The sequence below is a fragment of the Strigops habroptila genome, chromosome 8, assembly GCF_004027225.2.
Source record: "Strigops habroptila isolate Jane chromosome 8, bStrHab1.2.pri, whole genome shotgun sequence".
Taxonomy (NCBI): Eukaryota; Metazoa; Chordata; class Aves; order Psittaciformes; family Psittacidae; genus Strigops; species Strigops habroptila.
In genome coordinates, this window is record NC_044284.2 from 31,907,468 (window position 1) to 31,932,363 (window position 24,896).

The 24,896-nt window shown below is 37.3% G+C and overlaps 1 protein-coding gene across 10 annotated transcripts in view; it reads left to right on the top strand.

Moving 5' to 3' along the window:
* Window positions 1–24,896, top strand: part of NAALADL2 (N-acetylated alpha-linked acidic dipeptidase like 2) — a 494,598-nt gene that overhangs the window by 463,967 nt on the left and 5,735 nt on the right. For all 10 annotated transcript variants that reach the window (XM_030494655.1, XM_030494657.1, XM_030494654.1 and 7 more), the window contains 2 exons: window positions 5,871–5,964; window positions 14,474–14,672. In XM_030494655.1, the coding sequence (XP_030350515.1) occupies window positions 5,871–5,964; window positions 14,474–14,672 (293 nt within the window). The remainder of the gene's footprint in view (window positions 1–5,870; window positions 5,965–14,473; window positions 14,673–24,896) is intronic.

A 24,896-nucleotide genomic window follows, 5' to 3' on the forward strand; every position in this document is an offset into this window, starting at 1 on the left:
TGTGTGAGGAGCAGCATGATGAGCCCTTCATGTCCTCATTCATATCCCTTTTCACTGGTGATCTGAATAGAAGGCAGGAATGAGTGGAAAGACACTCTGTATAATGGAGTTATAAGCCAGGGCATGGCGTATAATCGCTCACTAGAAATTAATGCAATTTAAAATATATTTTTAATATATTTGTATTAGAAGATTGACCTGAATGCATTTGAATATACACAAAATATGTATTTCCATATACTTTACATAAATATAGTTTAAAATGTAGGAATTTCTATACGTACACAGGAAACAAAGCAGAGCTAAGTATGAGTTTCTTTTTTGTACAAGTAATTGAAAGCAGTGGGATGAATGATCCCTCCCAGCTGTGTATGAAATCTATAGAAAATGTACTTTTACTGTTCTAAGTGCTGTACATTACTAAGTTGGCCAACAAATCAGATTTTAAGCAAATTAATCACTTAAGAGAATTCTTTTGACCTTAATTTCTCAGGGCCTCAGAATCTTATCATGAGCCATGTAGAAAATGTAGTATATGACCATGTAAATAGAGATCTTCTCTACTCTAGAATAAGTGGCCCAAGCTGCCGTAATTCTGGCATATCTTCATATGTAACTTTCAGGATGCCTAATGCTGTGTGCTGCCATAATACAGTTAAAGTGTTTGCTGTGCACAGGATACCTACAAAGAGGGAGAACCCATGTTTTGTTTGCTATCACTTTTACTTCCTAAACAGTGTTTTCTATACTAAGAGTAAATTAAAAAAATATTAAATTATGGAAATAAAGTTCTTAATATTTGAAAATATTAAAAGACCTCATACTTTCCTTGGTCAGAAACAGCTATCTGTTTTGAATTACTACGCTCTAGTTCACCCACTGTAGCCATATACTCATTGTACTCTTTTCTCGGAGAGCCCTCTACTGACCTAAAATACAGTATGTTGAACTGAATGTCAGATACACCAAAATATCATTTGATCTGTAGTGTTAATACATGCCGTAGTGTCAAGGTAGATTTTAGTAAGAACAAAACCACATATGGTGCACTGAATTTTTGAGAAGTTCTGAATTTTCGAAAGTTGACAGCTTTAGTGCAAAGCAAACATGTTTGTGACCAGGTTTCTATTTCTTTGTCTGATCAAGGGAATATGGATCTTTGGAAAAATAGAGGGTCAAAGAATTGGTTGTTTTCTCACGCTCCTGCCTCTGACTTTTCTTGTTAACTTTTTGAGGGACTGATGAATATAAGAAAAACGACTGCATAGACTGATTATGCAGGAAATTTTTCTACAGTAAATTGAGATCCCAGTATTAAAAATGCTTATTAATTTATCTCACAATTACTGCCATTCATCTGGTAATGCTAGGTGCAGAAATTATGTTGTTGCCAGGGAATCACAGATTTCATTTATATAGACTCAATTTCTCATGCTTAATTTAAAAAAAAAAATAAAAATCTGATAACTTGAAGGAAGTCAGGAAGGGCAGGAAGAAATCAGCAGAAAGCAGATTCAGGAAATTTGCCCATATCATCAAAAATATTTATTTAATTTTGCAGGGTGGAGAGGTCGGTGAAGGCTGATTATTCTGATATGTGAGATTGCTGTTATGGTGCTGAGAGGGGACCTTAATATATGCAGAGATTTATTTCTTATTTATGTGGGTGTGTGTACTGAAACCATAGTTGATGTTTGGGTTGATGTTAAAAGATCTCAGCAGGTCATTCTCATAGTGAGTACGTGCAGAAAGACAGACCTCTTGATGCAAAGACATGAACACCTGAGATTAGACAGCACAGCAGCCAACCACAAAAAAACATTTTCATTCACCTTTACAAGAAAAAAGAGAAAAAAAAAAAAAAAAGTGATACATTATTTTCAACACACTGTTACTGATCACCCTCAACAGCACAGTATCTTTTCATGCTCTTTCCTCATCCATGAACCGCATGGATAATGTGTGAAGGGAGAAATGTAAGATAGGAGAGCAAATGTGACTTGAAGAAATAATACTGGATGTCAAAGGAAGTTGAGGCTCAGGGTTCAAACTGGTTGCTCACTGTCACACACTGATCAGTTACAAGGATTGTTTGAGTCTGTAGTAGGGAGTCTTACATACAGGGTTCTGCTGAATCTGTAGTGGGGAATCTACATGGGTCTACTACACCACCTTGTTACATGATCTGCTTTCTAATATGAGTTGTCATGGTTTTGGTAGATTAGCTGCCACGTGTATGCTAGTTTTGACTGAAAGTGCAGATTGATCTTTGTCATGCATAATATTTTCGTATATACTAAATATGTAGTAAAAGTAAAATAGTGAGTATGTAGTAATATGCTGTAAGTTAAAAGACCCTGAAAAAATGTTACCACTGTATAAATCTATTTTGAATATTCAGATTTATTTTGCAATATACATAGAATCATAGAATGGTTGGGGTTGGAAGGGACCTTAAAGATCATCTAGTTCCAACCCCCCAGCCACAGGCAGGGACACCTTCCACTAGACCAGGTTGCTCAAAGCCCTGTCCAGCCTGTCCTTGAACACTGCTAGGGGTGGGGCAGCCACAGCTTCTCTGGGCAACCTGTTCCAGGGCATCACCACCCTCATAGTGAAGAACTATAGTATAACTCTACAATTATTATGCTTTGTATTAATATTTATCTCTAAAGTAATTGGAAATTCATTAAATACATTTTACTTTACTGAAGAATACCTTTTCCAAAACCAATTGCAGTAGAAATATTATTCATTATTTTTCCATTTTAAATTTTATGAGAAAAGAATTTCAGAATTAATTAGCATTTGAACTATTTTTTTTTCTTTAGACTTGATAATTGTGCAAATGTTACATCAATTTTTGTGTGTTGTGTATATATTATTATGTATAAATTATTTGAGAAGCTGTCATTAGGGTTATAATGAGTTCAGTATGGGAATAAAATCCATTATTCTGCTTTAGCATTTCACTTTATGAGAAAATTGTTGTCCTTACTCTTTGCTAAGTTATTCTTACATTTAGTAATTCAATAGTAAGTCTGGACCATTTTTCACTGGGGAAAAGGGGGCAGAAGCGTGTCTTTATTTTCCATGTATATTCAGTGTTGTACTTGGGAGAATGGTATATCCAAAAATAAGACTATAAATAAGAAATCAGTAGCCTTTTCTGTCTCGCTGCATTATGTGGGCTTGATATATGCTTCTGCAGCATTATTATTTACTCTGTTCAAATCAATGCTCTGAGCTTTCCTTCATGTGATTGATTTCTTGCAGATTAGACTAGGAAGTACATGATTTAATAAACACTGCTGTTACCTGTTTACTAACACACAAATATCTGCAGTGTTACATTCACAGATACTGTAAAGTTTCCAAAATGCTTCAGTCAGTCGTAAGATTTTGACAGTATAACTTTATTTGAATAGGAAAGAGAAAATAACTTTGGTCTTATGTAGTCAAGGCAAAATAAATACAGTTGTTTGGAAGCAATAGAAATAAAGCAAGAACTTACAAAAATTAAGCCAGATTCTGTCGAAGATAATGATGAAAAGGAAAGATGCTTACTAGGGTGTTCTCCTCTTTAATGCCAGTTTCATGCCTCAGGAAAAAAACATTTTTTCCATACTTTTGTGTTCTTAAACTTTGTGGTAACAGATAGAAAAATATCAGTAGCACTGTAGAAATGTTCATGTCCCTCCCTAAAATGTATCTCTGACTATGTATCTTGCATTACTGTTTAGTGAAGGTTTTTGCAGAAATTGGGTGTCAGGGAAGAATTTGAATGTTTTGTGTGGTATAGTACTATTTAGGATTCAGTGAGTTTGGGCCTTATATAGAGTGCCTTCTCTTTAGTAGGATGTTATTTCATTGCCACAGTTGCTTTTCCATAGCAACTTATTGGTTGTTAATGTTTTGGGCAGCTATAGCTTTGAAGAGTTCCATGGAGGAAGAGGAAGGATTCTGCATGGCATTTGGAAGATTAGAACCAGATTTTTTACAGTTGCTTATAAGTGGATTATATGAACCTGGTTTGGATACAGTTTCGTACAGATTTGTCTTTGCCCTCACAATTCTACTTTTTGTATTTCTAATATTCCTAAGAATATTCTCTATATTACTAAGCCAAATGTTTTCCAATTCTTTTCAACCCAGAGACGTTTGTGACTAATCACTGATAAAAAACACAATGGTCTTCAAGCATTAATGGCCTGTGGAGTTGGGAAGTTTTGAAAAAAGTTTCATGAGAGGTTAACTGTGTAGTATTTTAACACAGGTGCCCAAACAGTATTTTTCTGTCTTCCTTCAAGTTCACTCTTAGTTCTTTAGTTTTCCTCTTAACAGCCTGACATATCATTATTCCTATCTATTTTTTTTTCACTGTATATATGATAGCGTTTTTGTTTTTTTCATGCCTTGTGCAATATTGTATTTTCTAGAGGTAAATCTCAATAGCTTCACAGTATGTCTCTGCTCAGCTGTAGGTTGCAGCCTGATATACAGCATGTTCCCTCATTCTCTGTACCCAAATCAGTCTGTGGCCAGGTCATTCCTTTAATGCTTTCTGAGAAATGTTGTTGGGGTTCTATTAATCTTTCTCCAGGAAACTTGTATTTCAGATATTACCCAGTTTTCATCCACTTCCCTGGGAGACGGTTTTCATTTTCAATTGCTGTACTATTGTTTTTAATATTGCTTAGGATTGCTGTCTTTTCCTACTACTTTGTATTGTGGAATTAAAATGCTACTTTCAGCACAGCAACTATCATATTGCTTTTGAAGAATAGATATTATTCTAACCCCCCCTACCCCCCAACACTTTGGGAAGTATTGTACAATATGATTCTATTCAGTCCACATTTTTTATCAACACGATCACCATCACCTGCAGCCATCATTCCATTTTAGAGCAAAGCCCTATAGGTGTTTTTTCTCTTTTGCAATATCAAGATATGAAGAAGATGAATGAAAGCTTCTTGCATGTTTTTGTCAGTGTGTTTTTATAGATCCCATGAACAGTGCTGGACTTGGCAGCCTAGAGACTGAAATCCTCTGTTTAATCACAGGTTAGGTATAGTTCAGCAGAAAGACATATTTCTATACACAGCCCCTGTAGCATGTCTAAGCCCTGAGCTGGAGAGCCTATCTTCTGTAAGTGAAAAAAAGCACTCAGGCCAATCAGTCCTTGGTCTCATCTCTGGAGCTGTCGAAAAGAAGCATTCATGCCATTGAGTTTCATGACAGGTGGTAATGTCTAGTCTGGAGCAGACTGAGAGTTCCCTGTCACTCATTTGGGAATTTCTTTCTGTAAGTTACTCAGAGAATGTAGTGTTCTGTCCAGTTTGGAAGTTGTACATCTGTGTGCCTTAGGTTGTCACGTATCTCTTCAAAGGCATTAGGTTTTCAGGTCAGTTTACCTTCAGACATGAGCTTGAAGCTCATTAATGTCTATGATTTATTTTTTTTTATTTTATTTTTACTTGGGTGAACTCTCAAAATCCAATAGCTAAAACTAAGTTAAACAATAAACCTTACTCCTGTTTTTAGAATGTTGAAATGTTTTGTTTGAAAGCAAAGCAAAACATAGGCCCTTGAGAGACTCCTGCAGTAACCTGGGTCCACAGAAAAGGTACTGCAGAGAATTCTTGTGTGGGGTCATAAACTGTAATCTCTTAACATCTTTTAATGTTGTAATAGAAAGGCAACAATCTAGGTCAGATTCTTTTTCATAAAGATATGTTTACGGGGTTTTATTAATTTTCCCTGAAAATCCAACGTAATGATAGTATGTGCTATTCCAGAAGAAGTGCTGGCTATTAAATCTGCTAGAAATTATTTGACTGTTTGTTGGGTTTTTTTGTATTTTTCAGCTAACAGGACAAGTGACTTTGCAAATTGCCAATGAACCAGTTTTGCCGTTTAATGCCCTCGACATCGCGTTAGAAGTTCAGAACAGTCTTAAAGGTAATTCTTGTTAGAGGAATATTGTTCTCCATTCATACTGAGAAAAAAAAAAAAAGATCCTTTACTCCCTGATATGGATTTTCAATTTCTACTTGAATGATAGTCACCGTTTTTACTAGTTAATCAGTGTCATTATATAATGCTAAATAAAACACAGGTTTTGTTACTAAATAAAGAAAAAAATAAGGTAATGTTTCTTCTTTCAGTTAAGCAATAATTAGCATTAAAATGTCATAATTACAGTCAAGATAACCTCCGTCACCGAACTTGATTTTAATTCCCTTCAAGGCTTTGTTCAGTACAAGCAAGAGAGGGTTTCTAATCCCATTGCCATTTGGCTCCTTAATTTTCACAGTCATCTTCCTTGTCTGGTCATTCCACTAACTCACCTTGTTGGCAAGGCATGCTAACTTTTCTCCTTTTTCAGGCATGATGAAGCATGATAGTTTACCAATACTTATTGTTTGAATTGATTAAGCACTGAGACCCTGGAAACTCTGTATTTGAAATTGATCTTCATGATCTTGGGACAGGGGGTTGTGTTTAGTGAGACGGACATGAAAGTTCCTAGTCAGAAAGTAAACAGAAATGACAGGTAACTTGGAAATGATGCAGAGGTAATTCTCATAGGCTCTGGATTTGGCACTGTTTGCTAGGTGTAGGATGAATGTCTTGATATAAGACTGCTCCATCAAGATGGTGGAGCTATTACTAATATTCCTGTGTTACCTTATCATTTCTGGCACATTCCATTGTGTTGAAGCATTTTAGGACTTGATAAAAGAACAAGCATCCCTTTGCTTCTGGGACCTCACAACCTAGTATTCTCATCAGAATTCAGTGAACTTAAAAGGTACCCCCATAAAATTTGAAAGACTGCTCCAAAGCGTGCTCTTGAACACAGTAGAAAAACGTGAGATTTGTAAAACCCTGTTGTTATTTCCTCATCTCCAGTTAAGTCTCTGATACAGATTACCTGTATTGTGCTAATGCCTATCAAAAATAATTTTTCAATTTATAAATCTATTGAACTCTTTAAGTTGATCTGTTAAATAAAGATGTAAGTTCTATAAAATCACACCAAAAATTTATGTATAGTTTAGCAGAATGTGAAATCTTCTCTCAATCTCACAGATTTTTTGCAATCTTGAGGGGCTTCCCCTGCTTTTCATATTCTCTCTATGGTATGAAGTATCACTTTTCTGTAATACACATTCATAAAAGTATGATACCTTTTTTTTAATCGTTGCCATTCGTCATTGTCAAGACCTAGGAGTCAGTAGGCTAGCATTGGTCTGGAATCAGTGAGCATACAAAAACACAAGTAATTTTAGCTCTGTTGTGCCATATAAACATTGGTTTAGTTCAGCCTAAACACGGCAGGGAATGATGATCAAATAAAAAGTGTGGCTCAGCTGGTATTTCTTCAACTGAACATGAGATGCCTGCTATTGTTTTTCCTTTTTGTTCTTTTGAGTAACAGGAAATGATTTAAACTGACTTTTTTTCCTCTAACTTCACTTGGATCATTTATCTCAACCACTTCAAGGGAGGGAAAAATTATTTTCTAGGCTGTAGGGCCAGCAGGATAAATTTTGTCCCAGCTGTTCACTTTCAAGTTTTATTTAATTACTTTTCTCATGACTTTCAGGTCTTGTCTATCTCTGACTTGTGTCAAATAACAGTTTATTGTCATTTTGGAAACTAGTAAGACACTGGTCTTTTTTATGTTTACCTAAATGAGAATATATTTTTTTTAACATCGCTCATGAACTTCATTCTTCAAAAGATTTTATGTTGTCTGAGATTTCCATTTCAAAATTGCATTGTCTTAGTAAACTATTTCCTTCTCTAACTCAGTGGAAACTGCAAATGTAAAAAAGGTGAAAGGAAATCTGCACAACATTCCAGATTTTTTTCATTAGGTTTAATCTTGTGCTTCTTGGATCTGGTTCAGTCAATCACTTAAACGCACGTTTTATTGCCTGTTGGACTTTCTCACATTCCTGAAGTTAAATCATTTGTGTAAATACTTGAGTCACAGTTTTGCCGTCTCCTGGATGTCCTCACCAAAGGATGTGTGTGTCTTAATATGTGTTAATACTGCATTTATTTATGTTTCCAAAGGATTTAATTCTGTGATGTGGTGGGTGTCTGTATTGTTAGCTCTGTTAAATTCAATGGGATGTTACTCAGCACTTTATAAACCATTTATTATACTATGGATAGGCTGGATGGCAGGTTATAGGGAAATGTCATCCACAGCATGTTTACATTGTCTCGAGGCCTGTTCCTCAGAAAGATGGGGAAATGGCTGTTAAAGCAACATGTGTTCTCTCCTCTTGCACACACCAGAACCCTTGGAAACAAGCTACTGCTTTTGGGTTTACTTGAAAAGAAGGATTCTGACTGGAGAGACTTTTTTTTTTTTGTGCATCTGCTCGTGGTCTGATGTTTAACAGTAAACCTCATGGTCTTAAATGATATGAGATGGCTTCCACGACTGAAATCCAGATCCCCAGGGCTGTTCAGGCTGTTATCTCTCTGATGACAGATGTGATATTTTAGAGAAATTCATAAATAGGTGACAGTTTAAAATATTCTCATTAACTACACATGGCAGTTGAGCAGTGTTTGAGCCTTTCATACATTTAAAATCAAGACCCATTGCAACTGGAATTAAATACAAGAATGTGTCACTAGGCCTTGCATGCTATGAAAGCCCAATTTATCTTTTGAGGTAGGGTGCAGACAAGATGTCAAATCTGGTGTGTGAAGCATAAAAATGGTTCTTTTAAGCACTTCAGTAGACGTATTTTGTATGTATATACAAGTACAAATGTATAAGCATTTGTATACAAATGTTTTGATTGTATGTAAGCTTGTTTATTCAAAACATACTCGTACTACACACTAAATGCTCATAGGACTGTGCAGTCTGGACTTGCTCCTTGTAGCCTGTCTTGCACGGGATTAGAGCCTCTTCAAAATTTAGTATATTTTACAGCAAGCTTCAGAGATCGATGATGGAGGTGTCAAAGTGTCTCATTAGGATTAAAAGCGTTCCTGTACCTTTGCACCTGCCTGAGTCAGCAATAACAAGTTCAATCACATGGTTTACAGAAATAAAGGTAACCAGACTTGATACTAGCTGTATCTGTCTCTTAGGTGCTTTTGGCTGTAGAAGCTGATATCATTCATGATTACAAGTCCCTCGGCCCACCTAGACTCATGCAGACCTTTCAAAAATTGATACCTCTTGCCCTAGCCTTAGACTGTAGCTGGGCAAATGTGCTAAGATTCCCTAGCTGTCATCACAGGTTGCTGAAGCTCGTAAAGCAAACGAGATGAGCTGTAAGCCATCTCTAATAGGTGCTGGCTGAGAGAGGCTGTCCTGGTTTTGACTGGGATAGAGTTCATTTTCTTCCTAGTACCTGGTACAGTGCTGTGTTTTGGCTTTAGTCTGAGAATAATGCTGATAACACACTGATGTTTTAGTTGTTGCTCAGTAGTGCTTGCCGAGATCAAGGACTCTTCAGTCTCTCAGGCTGTGCCAGTGAGGAGGGGCACAAGGAGCCAGGCGAGAGCAGAGACAGGACACCAGACCCAAACTAGCCAAAGGGGTATTCCATACCACAGCACATCATGCCCAGTATATAAACTGGGGGGAGTTACCCAGGAGGGATTGATCTCTGCTTGTGTCAGGCTGGGTATGTGTCAGTGGGTGGTGAGCAATTGTGTTGTGCATCACTTTCAGGTTTTTTTTTCCTTTCCCCGTTTAGTTTTATATTCTCTGCCCTCGTTATTTCCCTTATCAGGTAGTAGTAGTAGTAGTAGTATTATATTGTACTTCAGTTATTAAACTGTTCTTTTCTCAACCCGTGGGGTTTACATTCTTTTGATTCTCCTCCCCATCCCACCCAGAGGGGAAGGGAGGGGTGAGTGAGTGGCTCTGTGGTTCTGAGTTACTGGCTGGCTTTAAACCACAACAGAGGCCTATGAAGAAAAATTAAGTGTGTGTGAGGTTTTCTAGTTTTCCCTGTATACGGAGAGCAAGGGCTGTAATTTAAAGCTCTTTGGCTGATACAGTGTCAGTTGTGTGTTGCTTCCTATCGGTTAGGCCCTTTCTTCTCCCCAGAATGGATGTTTTACAGATGTTACAGCAGCTGTAGTACTTGGAGTGATAATAGTAGGCAGTGCTAGCAGAAGTCTAAAAATAATCTGGTTTATGAGAAGCCATTTCCAGGAAAGTCAGCAGGACTTTCCACAGCCCTGGCACAACCCATACATTTCAAAACATCAGTCTAAACTCTCCATCCTTAGAAAAATCAATAGAGAAACATTTCGCTGTCATTTACTTGATGGCTGCATAGTCATTGCCTACAGCTGTCTGCTAGTCTTCCATTTGGCATCATTTTACCTGCTTAACCACATTTCCCTGATATTTTAGGGTGCTTTTCAGAGTTACTTTCCGATCTGTCTGTATTGTTCAGAAAGTTTGCCTCATTACAGTTCCCACCTATTATTCTTGACTGCTACAGAGGTGAAAAATGCAATAGTTATCTGCATGTATGACAGAAATACGTTCTTTGCCATGTGATACTGACATCTTGTCTTGAATATCCTTTCAAGGATGTTATATGTTAGTACTGGCAAACCTTCCATCACCCTTTAAAAAACAAACAAACAAACATGGAAAAGTGCATTTTCCATGGACAAAGCATTTGCTGCTGAAGGGAAGGGATGAACATCTTTTCTGTATCAGTAGGCCATATATGTTTCAGCAGCTGTGTACAAACTCATTGATAACTTCGTAGAATCATAGAATAGTTTGGGTTGGAAGGGACCTTTGAAGGTCATCTGGTCCAGCCCTCTTACAATGAGCAGGGACATCTTCGGTTAGAACAAGTTGCTCAGAGCCCCATCCAACCTGGCCTTGAATGCTTCCGGCGATGGGGCATCTTCCGCGTCTCTGGGCAACCTGCTCTGGTATTTTACCACCCTTGTTGTAAAACATTTCTTCCTTGTATCTAGTCTAAATCTCCCATCTTTTAGTTTAAAACCATTACCTCTTGTCCTACTACAACAGTCCCTGCTAAAAAATTTGTCCCCATCTTTCTTATAAGCCCCTTTTGGGTATTGAAAGATGACAAAGTCTCCCCACAACCTTCTCTTCTCCAGGCTCGCTCTGTATTGACATGCAAAATAATATGTCACGACATGCCTTTTTAATGATAACTTCTTTGAAAAGAGACTTGTAACAGCACCAGATTAGTTTGCTTGGACAGTAGCAGTCATGGTAGCAAAATTGAAGCTGAAGGCAACATATTCTTTACACTAAGGATGTCTGTGGGTTTGTGTTTCTGCCCCCTTTAGGGCACTTTGTAGAAAGCTTTCCCATTCAGATTTTCCACTGCCAGGCCTGATCATCCAATTTTGCAAAGCATGAAAAATCTTCCTAGTGAATACAGCAACACACCATAGCTGATCCTGAATTTGCAAGCTAATCAAAACCTGAAGCACTTTTCCCTCTCTCTTACATGAAAACACATGTTCACATGCATGGTGAGCCAAGTGTCATGCCTTCAGCTGCTGATTTGTCTGTGCTCATTCTCCTGTAGGTACTCATAGGCAACTGCATTCATACCAGAGGGCACAAACACAATTTAAAAATGTTACTCTTGAGCAGTACTTTTCATAAGAGCAATCAGTTACACGGGGAAAGGCTTTTGTATTCAGTGTCTGTAAAAATAAATATCTGTTTGGAGTAACCTGTTTCTGAATAAAATCCAGTTACATTTAGCAAGTGTAATGAAATTCAACAGTGTAATTCTCTGTTCAAGAGTATACATACTTTTGAGTCACTTTGTTGTACTTGCAATGTTATTTATTTAACAACTAAACAGCAAGCTTAGATGATTCATCATGATTCATAGTAGAGACAAAAGGACAAAGAATACAAAATACAATAATGTGATGGTGTTTTCTTGAGTGAAGTAACACTTGCAAGTTTATTTTCTCTGTAGAAGTATCACAAGCTGTTTAAAGACATTATTAGTTAAAGCATTCTTTTCTCTAAGAATCATTTGCCCTTCTACTCCCAGCTTCTCAACTTAAGAAAAGTGTAAATCACAGTTGCCCTTGGTAGTGAAGTTCAGTGTGTTGTGGTAAAAACTACTGATGGCCTCAAAGCTACGTCCTTTGTTCTCAGTGGTAACACTAGCCATAGACACTTGCAGGTTTTGTACTGAAGTATTAAAAAAGGGCTTGGGTATTTGTTTTTTAATGAGTTTTGGCTTAGAGTGTGATGTAAAGAGTGCTTTTTACTCGTGACTGTAAAGTAAAATGTGTTGATTTAGGGGGAAAATACTTGCTGTGGAGAAGGAGTGAGAGCATATACAGGATTTTTATGTTTAAAAGGGTGATCTGGTTGGCTTCATTTCCAAATACAGATATATATTTTCCCTTCATCTCACCTTCCCTATTGAAAAGGCATAGCTGACATTTAAGGCTGTTTATATAATATTCAGAATAAAAATTATAAGTGTTGTGTTACTTGGAATATGAAGTACTTTGATGAAATCAAAGGATTCTTCCTTAAAGGGTAAATTTAAACCTTTCCATGCTGGCAGAATTCTCATGGTAAGGTATGCACAGTGCCTGTATGCAGGGAAATCGCAAGTTCTTCAGCTGCACAGGATGTTTGCCTGAGATTTGAAAATTGAGGCTACTGGTATTTTGCAAAATATCCCAAATGTACCGGCTTCATATGCTTGGAGAATATTTTTCTGAGGCATCAACCTAACTTAATCAGACTTCAAATTACTCCAGACTTATACAGGAAGATACCAGTGCTGTACAGCAATGTACTACAGTGCTTGTTATCTAATTCTAATTAGGGAAGAGTGGATTGGTCAAAAGCCATTGACAAAGCAACCTTGTCCCAGACCAACACAAACATAAACCATCTTGTCTCACTCCTATTCCCACAGGGAACTTCTTTTCATTGTTGAAATTTCTTGATAGATCAGGAAATCTGACAGTTTCTCTCACACCAGCATCTGTCTCTCCATGCATTTTGGATTATTTAATGTTTTGCTAGATGGCAATGCATTAGTCAGCTGAATGACAGATGTGCATGGGGATCTATGAACTTCTTTCCATTTGCTGAAATGTATCCCATAGCAAATATCTTTCTCTGTACAAGAGGGAGAATATGTCATATTCAGGTGTTTCCTTGAATTTCTTCATTGACCTATTTGCTTTTTTATTCCTGTTATATGCTCACCTTTCAGACTCCATCCATAGTTTGAGAAATGGGTTAATGTTCACATTCTCTATTTCTGTTCTCTCCATATATCTATTAGACAAGGAACTTTAGTATTTGCTTAACTTGTGTCTTTAACCACTTTGCTGGATTAGTCATCTCAGTCACTAAGCTACTGAACTCAGTGAAGTTTGTACATTCAGCTAAAGGTGAGACAGCTTCTGAAGCAGGATGGTTTGTTTTGATTAAATTGTCATTTGAAAGATCTCAGGAGAGTTGATTTTCTTGTCTTAAATAGACATAATGAATCTTGGCCTTAAAGATCATTTCTGCATCCTGGAAATGTTTTCGCCGACTGATGTTACTTTTGACTTTATATCAGGACTCTGCTTTCTCTCCCCATGTTCTTGTAAAAATTAACAACGTCCAGGCACACGCTGGGAAAGGAGGGCGCTGCAGGTGGAAATAGACTGCACATTTACAATGCTCCAGTTAACGTATCACAATCTTCTTTCTGGGCTACGATCAGGCAAATAGCAAAATCATGGTGTGTTCCAAAGTTATGTGGGCTTTTATTCTTTTGGTGTCTGTGTAGGATTACAAACAAAGATAACACTCCAAGTTCAAAACATTTTGAAACTATTGACTGGATTAGAATATACCTTTGGGTATCAATTAAGTGTTAAGTTAGTTCATTGGCATACGATGTAGGTTACTAACAGGAACAATTTCACATCCCCTCTGCAATTGTTGTTAACCTCTAGGATTCTAAAATATTGAACAAAATTCAATTAAACCCTGCATATTGCAGTTTTCTATATGGCTGTCATCATAGAATCCAAGCACAAGCTTTCAAACTTGCGAGCAGTAGCACCAAATGGCATTGATTAAATTCTGTCTCAGAAGGAAATGTTGTAGTTACTGATTCATAACCTTTTCCTCCTGCATGCCTGTTTTTCCAATGGTAGATTTCAAGCTGTACCCCAGACTAATTCCTCATAGCTTATTAGATCTTAAAACATCATAGCCCAGATTGATCATCTTTGAAAAATAGATCAGATCATATTTGAAATATAGATCATTATGCACAATGATCTATGGCTTTCCTCGATGCATTACATAATGCTCACAAGGGAAAAAAGACTTGGGTTTTAATTGGACTATTAATTTTGACCTGTAAGTGAGAGTAAAAAGTGATGTTCTCTGAATCACTGGAAACTGTCTTGCTGTTACTGTTTCTAGGTGATGAAGTAGACATTCCTCAGTTGCTTGCAGTGGCATCACGTCTGAGGGATACCGCAGAACTGTTCCAATCAGATGAGATGCGGCCAGCTAATGACCCCAAGGAGCGAGCTCCTATCAGAGTGAGGATGCTCAATGATGTGCTACAAAGCTTGGAGAAAAGCTTCCTGATTGATCGAGCTCCTCCAGGACTTTACAGGTATGGTGCTCAATGCATTCTTCATTTGAGCAAAAGCAGTAATCTCACATTGCTTGGTTTTCAAAACTGTCATGCTTTTTTTTTTAAAAATCTCAGTGAGGATCCAAGACTAAAGCTTTTTTTTCCTATCTCATCCTTTCTGCAAAAACATTAATTCATTACGATACAAGAAGTCATTAGAATGCAGCACTGTAGCATTTCTGTCATGACATCATTGCTAACAAGATGTGCGGTGTGATGGCAGCTCAAGCAGCATGACAGATACTTGTGTTAGACAGTACAGTAAGCTTTCAGAAGAAGAAAATATTTGAAGTTTAATAGTGCTTGACAAGCTCCATCTATATTTTATTTAAAACTTTTTACAGTTCATTGAAGATTCAGAATTATACAAGATACTGTGTAGCATTATTTAACATATTTAATTATATAGCAGTGTTCTTCGGTGCATTTCAACCAGTCTAAGGCAGTACAGTGGAGTGAATGAGAGTGCTTTTGTCAGTCACCATTCATAACATCCTGGTTAGAATTATTCTCCAATATGTAGTCAGCTGCACTACCCAGGTTGATTTTAAGAAGTCATAATTATTCCATCTTTCACTTTCTAAGAAAGAAGGCTACAGGTCTGTATCTCTCCCCATAGGCACCTCTGGAAAAAAAAAACCAAAACCAAAAAACCACAACCTTACAGTAGCTTAAAAAATGTTAGGAAAGCAGGAATCAGCCAAGCCTGCTCTGGATAATGACTGGCCCTCTGGCTGTTCCAAAGTAATAAGGTGTGTGCATGTGCTTCAGTACAAACAGTCCAAAGCACTGCACTGCAGCGCATTGCTTGACCCCGTTTTGAATGCCCAGGTCTATTAAGCAAGGGCATATGTGGGCTGTTTGACTTCACCAGACCTATGGGGAGTATTTTGAAGGACTCTGTGGCTGAAGGTAGCCAGTGGTTCATCCATACTGCCCATTTGAAGACTTCCCCAAGTAAAACTGTCCCTAAAGCCATACCCAGGTTTTACTTCAGGGGAAACTGGTTCACATACTCAAAAAAGAGAGCTTGGAAGTGAACTGACATACGTACACAGGAGACAGACAGGGGTCAGAACAGAGAACTGAATGAGGCATTTATGTTATTTGGGAATATAAATATACTTGCAACCGGAACTAACTAACGTAATAAACTGGTACTTTGTTGTAATTGATGGGAAAAATTGTCGAATGTCTTGTGCAAATTATTGTTTCAAGTGGGCACAAGATAGACAGATGATAGAGGTGGACTGTGGAAGAAAAGCAGAAAGCTACAGCATCAGGAAGAAGAGATTCCAAGCATTAGGAATGGCATAAAATAAATGCAGTCATCTTTTAACAAACAAACAGACAAACAAACAAAATAAAATCCCTATAGCTATAATAAATAAAATATAACAATGATATTTGGGAAGGGACTAATTGCAGTATTAAGTTTGTTATTCACGAGATGTAATTGCTAGATGTGCAGGTATAATGTGGATTAAATTTTTCACCTTCCTGCTCTCAGCAGTACTTCAGTGCAGAGCACAGTATTCACCCTGGCAAAGTCAGTAGTGTAGAAGTGAAAGTTTTGTAATTTTTTTCCCCTCCTGATTTCATTAAATTTGATACAAGATTTAACAGTAGATGATAAAGTTACTGTAGTTTGTGGAAAAACGTTTGATTTGACTTTACTCTGAATTATTTTACCTAATGTCAACTGGAGTATGTAACAGCAGAGTACACCTTGTGTATCATCATTTAGACACTTATTTTAAAAGAATGCATTCTTTGTACTGTGCCAAGGTGGATAACTGTAGTGTAGATTTACCCTTAACGCAGACAGAATCGAGGACAGTGGTAGATTTCTGATTTCCTTTCTTGCCATTAAAAACCTGCAGTACAATTTCATTCAAAAAAAACCCCAACATCTAACAATATGTCTTTGTTTGGGTTATTTTTCACTTTTTAGGGATTGAAAGTCCTTCTATTAATTGATGCAGACATATGAATCTTTTATGTTCTGAAGCTGTAATTGTATCACAGCAACACTACAAGCACTTTAAAAAAACTGATCTGATTTTTTTTCCTTGTATAACATTAAGCTTTTCTTTTTGTAATTTGGTGAAGAAAAACAAACGAGAAAATCAGTCTCACAGCCAGGACCTTGTATGCTTCGTCCCAGTCAGAAGATTGATAGGCAAGTTATAAACCCCTGAAATAGTGGTTTATAATGGAAATGCTGGCAGCCCTTTAACTATAGCAGCGCAAGCAGTGCAGCAATAAATACTACGCTTCATCTGCAAACAGAAATTTAGGATGCAGTCTGCAGCCTTGACCTTCAGGCTCCAACTGTGTTTAGATCATTAAGATTCCATAAATACTGTAATTTAGAGCCTTCTGAAGGAAGAATTTGTGTGCACAGTAAAGCACATATTCTTCATGAAAAAATGATTGCTTCCTGTATACCCATTTGGGCTCATATTCTCAACCTCAATCAAAGTACTTGACAAATTTGCTGAAGTTTAGGCATCATTTTTAGGCTTGTGTTTGTCCTAATTCACAGCTCTCTGGATCTGTAGTATGTTTTCTCTTCTAGAACTTGAATTAAAAAAGAAGGTGGATTTTTTTTTTCTTCATTGCAGGCAGTGGGTTTCAACCTACTTGTGCTTGTCCACTACAGAGAAATTAATATAGCTTTTTTTTTTTTTTTTTGTATGGTTGGTACTCACACTGCTCCAGCTGTAGTCTCTTACTGTATGTGTGTACTTAAAAAAATGGATGCCTTATTGCAGTCAGTATCATAGGGCAATATTTGGCCACAATTGATGCATTATTCATCTGTAATGAGCAATAAAATTATTCAAAGTTACTAACAGAATTCAAATTACTGAAATTTTTCAAAATTATATTAGGATATCCTGAGTAAATAATGATGATTTGTATTAGCAGGTTGTTCAATACAGTGTAAGAAAACACTGTAGTTTAGATGATTATCCTTCTTACCTGAATTTCATGACATTGAACTGAAGATTTGACAATAGCATACTTTCCCTGTGTTACTCTGTTTCCAGCTGAGCTGGAAATACACAAGTACAGCTTTTATCAGGGTATTTTAGTCTTATCCAGAAATTTAGGCAGAATGAAAAATAAAAGGTTGAAAATGTTATCCTGCTTTGCAAAGGTTACCCTGGGGCTTGATTTGGGGTTAAGACAAAATCTCTGAGTTTTATTGTACTTGAAGAATTCCTGTGATGCCCAGTGGTAACCCCAGGTAGACCTTCTATTTCCAGTATAAATGTTTATGAACAAACCAGGATAGCTATTGGTATTTTTCATTTATCTGACTTTTCTTCTTATAACATAATTGTAATATTGATAATTTTCTGATTTATATTTTGTCATTGTTTTAATGGGATAATCAGTAGAAATGTGTATATGTTTTTTTCTTTCCTCTATCTATTTCTTGCTTTCCACTCTTACAATATGTACTTGTGCTGAACATTTCTGTATATTTTCTGGTGATCATATTTTGCTGCTAGTACTGACAGCCATAGATTACACTGCAGTGGCATGTATGAAGCTAAGGTAAGAACAGAGGTTCTGTTACTTTAGGCACTGTGTATAGACAGGAAAAAATAGAGATATCTCAAGCATATTGTCCTCTCTATGAGGTTGTCAGCCTCAGCAGAGACGTAAGGTGATTCTATAAATGCCGATACAAAGTAAGAAACACAAATTCTTACCCTTATCAGCATTCAGTAAAGCACATGTAGTTGCCTGCTAGGGACAGGAGAAGATGCTTTATCTCTGTAGTCTTAAAAAAAAGGTGCTTCAGCCATAAATAAACATAGGTTGAAGCAAAGACCTGGGGCAGTTTCCCTTCAGTGAAAGCAGCTTGTCTGATAAGGTTAAGGAAGTTCTCACTGACACCTGCTCTGATACTGATTAACCAAATCTCTGCATGGCTTATGAGAGAGAACAGATTTAACGTCTGTAAATTACTGTTTGTAAATTAGCTAATCTGGCAACTGCATCCATGCTGAGCAATGGGTCTTCCTCTTTGCCTCTTTCCTGAACATCTTTGTCTTTTGTGCATCAGCTAATCCCTAAAACTCTTGGTCTCTAAAAGTCTGCTGTCATGCTTTTGCATGCTTTTACCTAGTCAAAAATACCTACCAAAACACTGATACCAGCAACATCATGGGAAACAAGACAGCATGTGTCTTCCTGGTGTTTATAAATATTGAGCTCAAATCTTAATGTTTGCCTAGACTAAGACCATTCCTACTGTTCCTTGAATATTTTATTGTATTTCTTGTATGTGCTGATCACCACAGCTTCTGAAAACCTGTCAGCCTACAGTATCTGTCAAGTCTGTGTGTTCACTCCTTTTAGGTATTCACACAGAGAGCTCGTATCTTTTTTTTGAAAGGCGTAGCACTGCATTGGCATTGGAACAATGAATAATAATATTGCAAAAGAATGAGATTACGAAGAAGCCTTCATGGAATATCAGGCACAGGACACTCAGTGCAGTAAGATGTCCTCTTTTAGTGGAAGTGTTTGATTTCTTCTGGTCCGTATCTAATCTTCATATTTTATGGATGCTGTTGGTACTAGATGCATGCAATAATAAGAATGCAGAGTTTCCTAGAATACTCTGTGATGCTCACACTAAGATTTCCAAATCTAAAAGAGTCACTAAAATTGGACTTTGTGTCTTCAGTCTTTAAAAATAAAGTAAAAAAAAAAAAAAAAAGACACACAAGGGCTAAGGCTTTCTGCTCCAGTTAGGTGGTTTTATTCTTAATGGACCATTGCTTAAGCATCAGTTGTGTCATGACTGACAGTTCTTTTAACAATTTTATAAAAGAAACAAAGTCAACTTGTGTAAAATCTTCCATTTAAGAGTTTCATCTTCACTTACCAAGTTTAACTTCTCCGTTAAGGCTGTATGCACCTGTCACCACTATTCACGGAATTGTCGCAAGGGCCATTGTGCTATGTCTAGTACATGTAATTGCATGGATTGAGTAATAAGTAGGTGAAAAATAAGGATTTAGAAAACAATCTGTGTTTTCAAGAAGGACCTCCAACAGTTTTTATTGCTCATTTGTGCAAGTTAAACTTCCTTTTGCTTTTTTTTTATCATGGATACCCAAGTGTGACATTAACACTTCATTGGGCTAATAAATGACAGCAAATCAGTATGTTATAATGCACTAAATAAAATACCTGCAGTAAGCGATGATAGATTGTGTACCCTGAATTTGTCATAATGAAATCACAGAACAATCAAAAGATGGTTTTAGAATCACACAAAAAGGTGATTTACATTGCTGCTATTCCTGCCACTCAGGTGTTTGTTGTTCACTAGACCAAATGTTTTCCTTTCAGATTGAGATTTGTTACCTATGTTCCTGACATATGTACCGAGTCTACTTATTTCTGTTTTGCTGATAAACTGCAGCAGATTCTCAGGTATCAAAATTCACGTGCCCTTAGACTCTAGAGATACGTTTAGTAGGAAAATTAAAGTCATTATTAAATCTCCATGCATAAACAAACTGCTCACTGGGTTTACGGAGGACAGCATTAAAGATGCAAATATCCTGCTAATCTTAAACAGTAACAAGGGTAAACATGTAGTGCAATGTCAACTGAAAAAAAAGAAAACTAGCACAGAGTTTCTGCAGAAGACACTAATTCTGGCTCATTGTATAAACTCTTCGCAGGTTTCGGTTTTTTTGTTTTGAACTCTTCATTTGTGGCTTCAAGTAGAAAATACTCCTGTATACTTTGTTGTCATTTTTGAGGCATTTTTGACAGCCTTGATCCAAACACGTGGAATTCTCTTTTTTTCCTGCATTGTATTATGTTGAGCAGGGAGTGATTTGATATGGTGCTGGTGATCCTTAGTGTGGGAAATACTGCAACAATTCATGTTGCACTGGCAATAGTAGATAATTTTCCATCTTGTATTATCTGCCATTTGCAGTTTGTAAATACAATACCAGAATAATGTTGGGGGAGAAGGTATGCTGGTTTTAGAATAGTGTGCTTCAGATTTTGCCATTCAGCCAGAATAAATGAATTTTCATCTTACTGCACAGCAGTGATTTTCCATCTGACTTTTTGACCCAATATCTTGTCTCTTTCAAAATTTATATCTCTTTTTCTTCTATAGTTGTTCCACATCTGCGGAGTGGAGTTATGATTAGTGGTATTACTTGCTTCACTTTCTAATCCTTCACTGCTGTTTCATAGCTCTGCAGTTCTTGTTCAGACCACTTCTCTCTCATACACATTTGTCCTGATGTATTTTTTACACCTAAAACGTCTTCCATTTTTCTTCCACCTTCTTCCTTCAAACTCTACAGTGTTTGTGTGGTCTGACTGTAGTTAATGCACATGTAAATTAGAGATGATGAGCTCAAATATTCAAGACAGAAGTGACACAGTTTCAGTAAGACTTGCTTCATTGTAGCTCACTTCATGAACTACTAATGGCAAAAAAACCAAGAAATATTCCACGGGTAGTTTTATGTTCTTCCGAAGAATCTGGGAAAGCAAAAAGAAGTTTCATGAGAAAGGTGAACAGTGGAAGCTATGCACTGGCAGAAGATTTGAGATGCTGTGCAGTGCTTGGTACATCTTAGTTAATGCTTACTTGGAAGGTGACTTTTCTCCCAGTCATCGGTAGCAGGCATTGAATGAAAGGATTGCGTTCTTGGTTATATGCTTCTCTAAATACGTGTTGTGTGTCTGGTGATCAGGGTTCATAGAAGTGGTGACAATCCTGAGTCAGTATCCAGAGTTTTTACAACATAGTCTGAAGTGGATTTTATCATAAAACTGAATAGAGTCATCTCTGCAGATTGCTCCTGATTAGAAAAAAAAATAATTTATGAGAATATAATGACAATTCTTAACTGCCAGGTTATTTTTTCTAATTCTAAAACCAGAGACAAAGCAGTTAGTTAATGACATGACAAGCAGTGATGTGAATTTAACTAGGCTGGTACAAACCAAGAAATCTTTCCAATCAAATCCTGAATACTAGATTCTAATAGCATTTATATAGATATCACTATCTTTAAAAAAATGCCATTACATGTCTGGCTCACTAGTTTCGGTTTAAAATTATAGTTTGAGTCAAAATCATACATCCAGGTCACTAGCAGAATCTGAAGTAACAACCTTGATATTAGGGGGACTAAAGTATTCTATACACTGTATTTCTTTTAAGCATTATACCTAGCTGTTACATGGGGGTATAACATGAGTGGGAGGACAAAAAGTTCTCTCCTGAGCACCTTCTAGAAGCCAGACATAATTAAGATCACTTCCTATTCACACAGGTGCTGCAGATACTCAAAATGGGATTTGAGGGACTGCGAAGAAGATAGAGTCCTTAGTCTGCTCCTTCAGTGGATCACCATAACACAGTATTGAAATTAAGCTGTAACTCTGAATAGCTCAAGAAGCTTTCCCCAAGATACCTTTGGCTACCAGTGCAGCTCCCCAGAACAGGCTTAGTTAGGAAAGTGTGGGAACTGTTTAAGTCATGATGGACCAGTAGGAACAATATTCTAGCAGCATGAGCATTTTCTGTGCACTGGGCAACTTTGGGAAGGGTTCTGACCTAGTCTTTCCCACCCCTCTGGGGTGATTGAACCGCACTGTGGTTGTTCAGTCTCTAGGCCAGATAGATAGAATTTCATTCACTGGGATATGACTCTAACATTCATCCATGTGTGGAGGAGCACATTTATCCCAGCATAAATCAGTAGCAATTACTAGTTTGATAATGGTCTTATGAATTCCTGCTATGGTTATTATTTTTCTCATGACTGATAATCATGCTGAATTATACCCTCTCTTAATACTGAGAAGATGCAATTTAGTGAGTGTAACTCATACTCAAAACACCTGATCCATCCAAGTGGCTATTCAAATGTTTTTTCCTTTGGAAGCACCAGTACATGTAATGACCATGAAGGAATGACTGTATTTATTGTCTTCTAAATTTTTACTATTTAAAGAGCATTTGCTGCATAAATACTACTGAATTAGCCATCTGCAGAGATGTAATTATGGTATATTTTAAAGCTTATTTAAACAGGGAACATGAAAATCTTTTCATTACACCTGCAAAAGCAGAAAACCACTGTAATTAGGGATTATGTCATGGCTAGAAACCAGTTTTCTCACTTCCTCGGTATGAATGGTAGACCTGGGTGTACATACATTTATTTTTCCTGTATGTAATTCTCATGAATTTTCTTCCATCATTTTAATTAGATTGATTTGTATCCTTAGAGTTATGTCTCTAGTATGTATCAGCCTCATTATGTTTTTTATACAGGAAGTATTATTATGTATATTGAAATTTGATACAGGATTGGTGGTCCTGAAGACAAGACTTCATCCAGGAAATACAATTTCTTATGCTTTCCACAAATGTGCATGGTCCTCACCTGGCAAAGAACCTGGATTTTCCTGTACAATGACATTTCAATGATACTTCCTCCACTAATAGATCACCCAGGAAATAAGGCTTAGAAATTTGGTCTTGAAGTCATTAACAGGAAAATTACCTTAACAGGGATTAAGAAAAGTTTTAATTTTGTGTGTATGCATACCATTTAAGGTAATAAAAATATAACTTTAGGCATTTCTTTAAATGACATATTATGACACAATTTTTTATCTATAGTTAACTCCTATGATAATGACCTTTCTGATTTTGGCTATGATGCTAGTGGCGTCACGTTTTATGGTATGGAGTTACTTGTGATAAACCTAGTTGGGATCAGAGCAGGAGACCAAGGTCAAGCCAGTTTGCTACATCAAACACTGGACACTGCTTGCTGCTTTGTTTAGAAATGGTATTCCTCCTTAAGAATTGGATGTTTTACATAATTTCTAAATAAAAATCCCCATGAAACCTTCAGAACATCAGCTGTGAGTCATTTGGAAACAATTTTTTAATTCACTTCCCTCAAATCCTTCAAAATAGTAGCACATCTGTCTTGAATTTGAGTATTTCAGACTGAGGCATCCTTAAAAGAAAAATAGTTTCCTCCAAATTATTCAGCATAAGCAATGTTTCTTTCGTTTGAAAAGCAAGCATAGCATAAATCATTCTTTAATAGATCTTTCACTTTCCCTTTAGGATTATGAATGCTCATACCTGCAAATTGGAATCTAGTAGATGAATCTGTAATGGATCAGTGGGATAGGTCTAAAGGTGGGAAGGTCTGCAGGTAGGGTTAGGATGGGGGTTAAGTCAAGTATCATAGGGTCACCTTTTTGGGTGGAGTTTGCCAGGTGATGATGAGGGCTATCTGCTTCCTACATGATGAGGAGCCAATTGTGATACCATGGCCGCAGGGCAGGGGCCTCCCCAGCTCTGCCCAAGGGGTGCGAGCAGGGGAGGCGTGGGAGCGTCAGGCAAGGCTGGTCAGGGACAGGAAGTTGTCTTAGTGCATTTGAGCCCTTGACAAAGATCTAAGATGCATCAAGCTGAAACTTATGCTGGAGTTAGGGTTAGGCTTTAGTGATAATTCATAAAATCAGAGAATCATGGAATGGTTTGGGTTGGAAGGGACCTTAATGATCATCTCGTCCCTCTAGACCAGGTTGCTCAAAGACCCGTCCAGCCTGGCCTTGAACCCTTCCAGGGATGGGGCAGCCATAGCTTCTCTGGACAACCTGTTCTAGTGCCTCGCCACCCTCACTGTAAAGAACTTCTTCCTAATATCTAATCTAAACCTACCCTCTTTTCAGTTTAATGCCATTCCCCTTTTTCCTGTCACTACCTGCTCTGGTAGGAAGTCCCTCTCCAGCTTGCTTGGCAGCCCCTTTAGGCAATGGAAGGCTGCTGTAACGTCTCCCTGGAGCCTTCTCTTCTCCAGGCTGAACAAGCCCAGCTCTCTCGGCTGTCTTCATAGGAGAGGTGCTCCAGCACTTTGAATATCTTCATGGCCCTCCTCTGGACTCGCTCCAATAGATCCATGTCATTCTTATGTTGGGATACAGTATTCAGTAAGAGATTAGTGTGCTTTACAACAATGGATTCATTACCTTTAAAAAAAGTGCTATAATCAAATATAACTGTGAAGAAATAAAAGATAATGTGTCATGTAAACAGCTATCGTTCCCGTTTGGCTTCTCTTTTTTACCTTTGTTTATTTGGCAGGCAGTCAAGCCAAA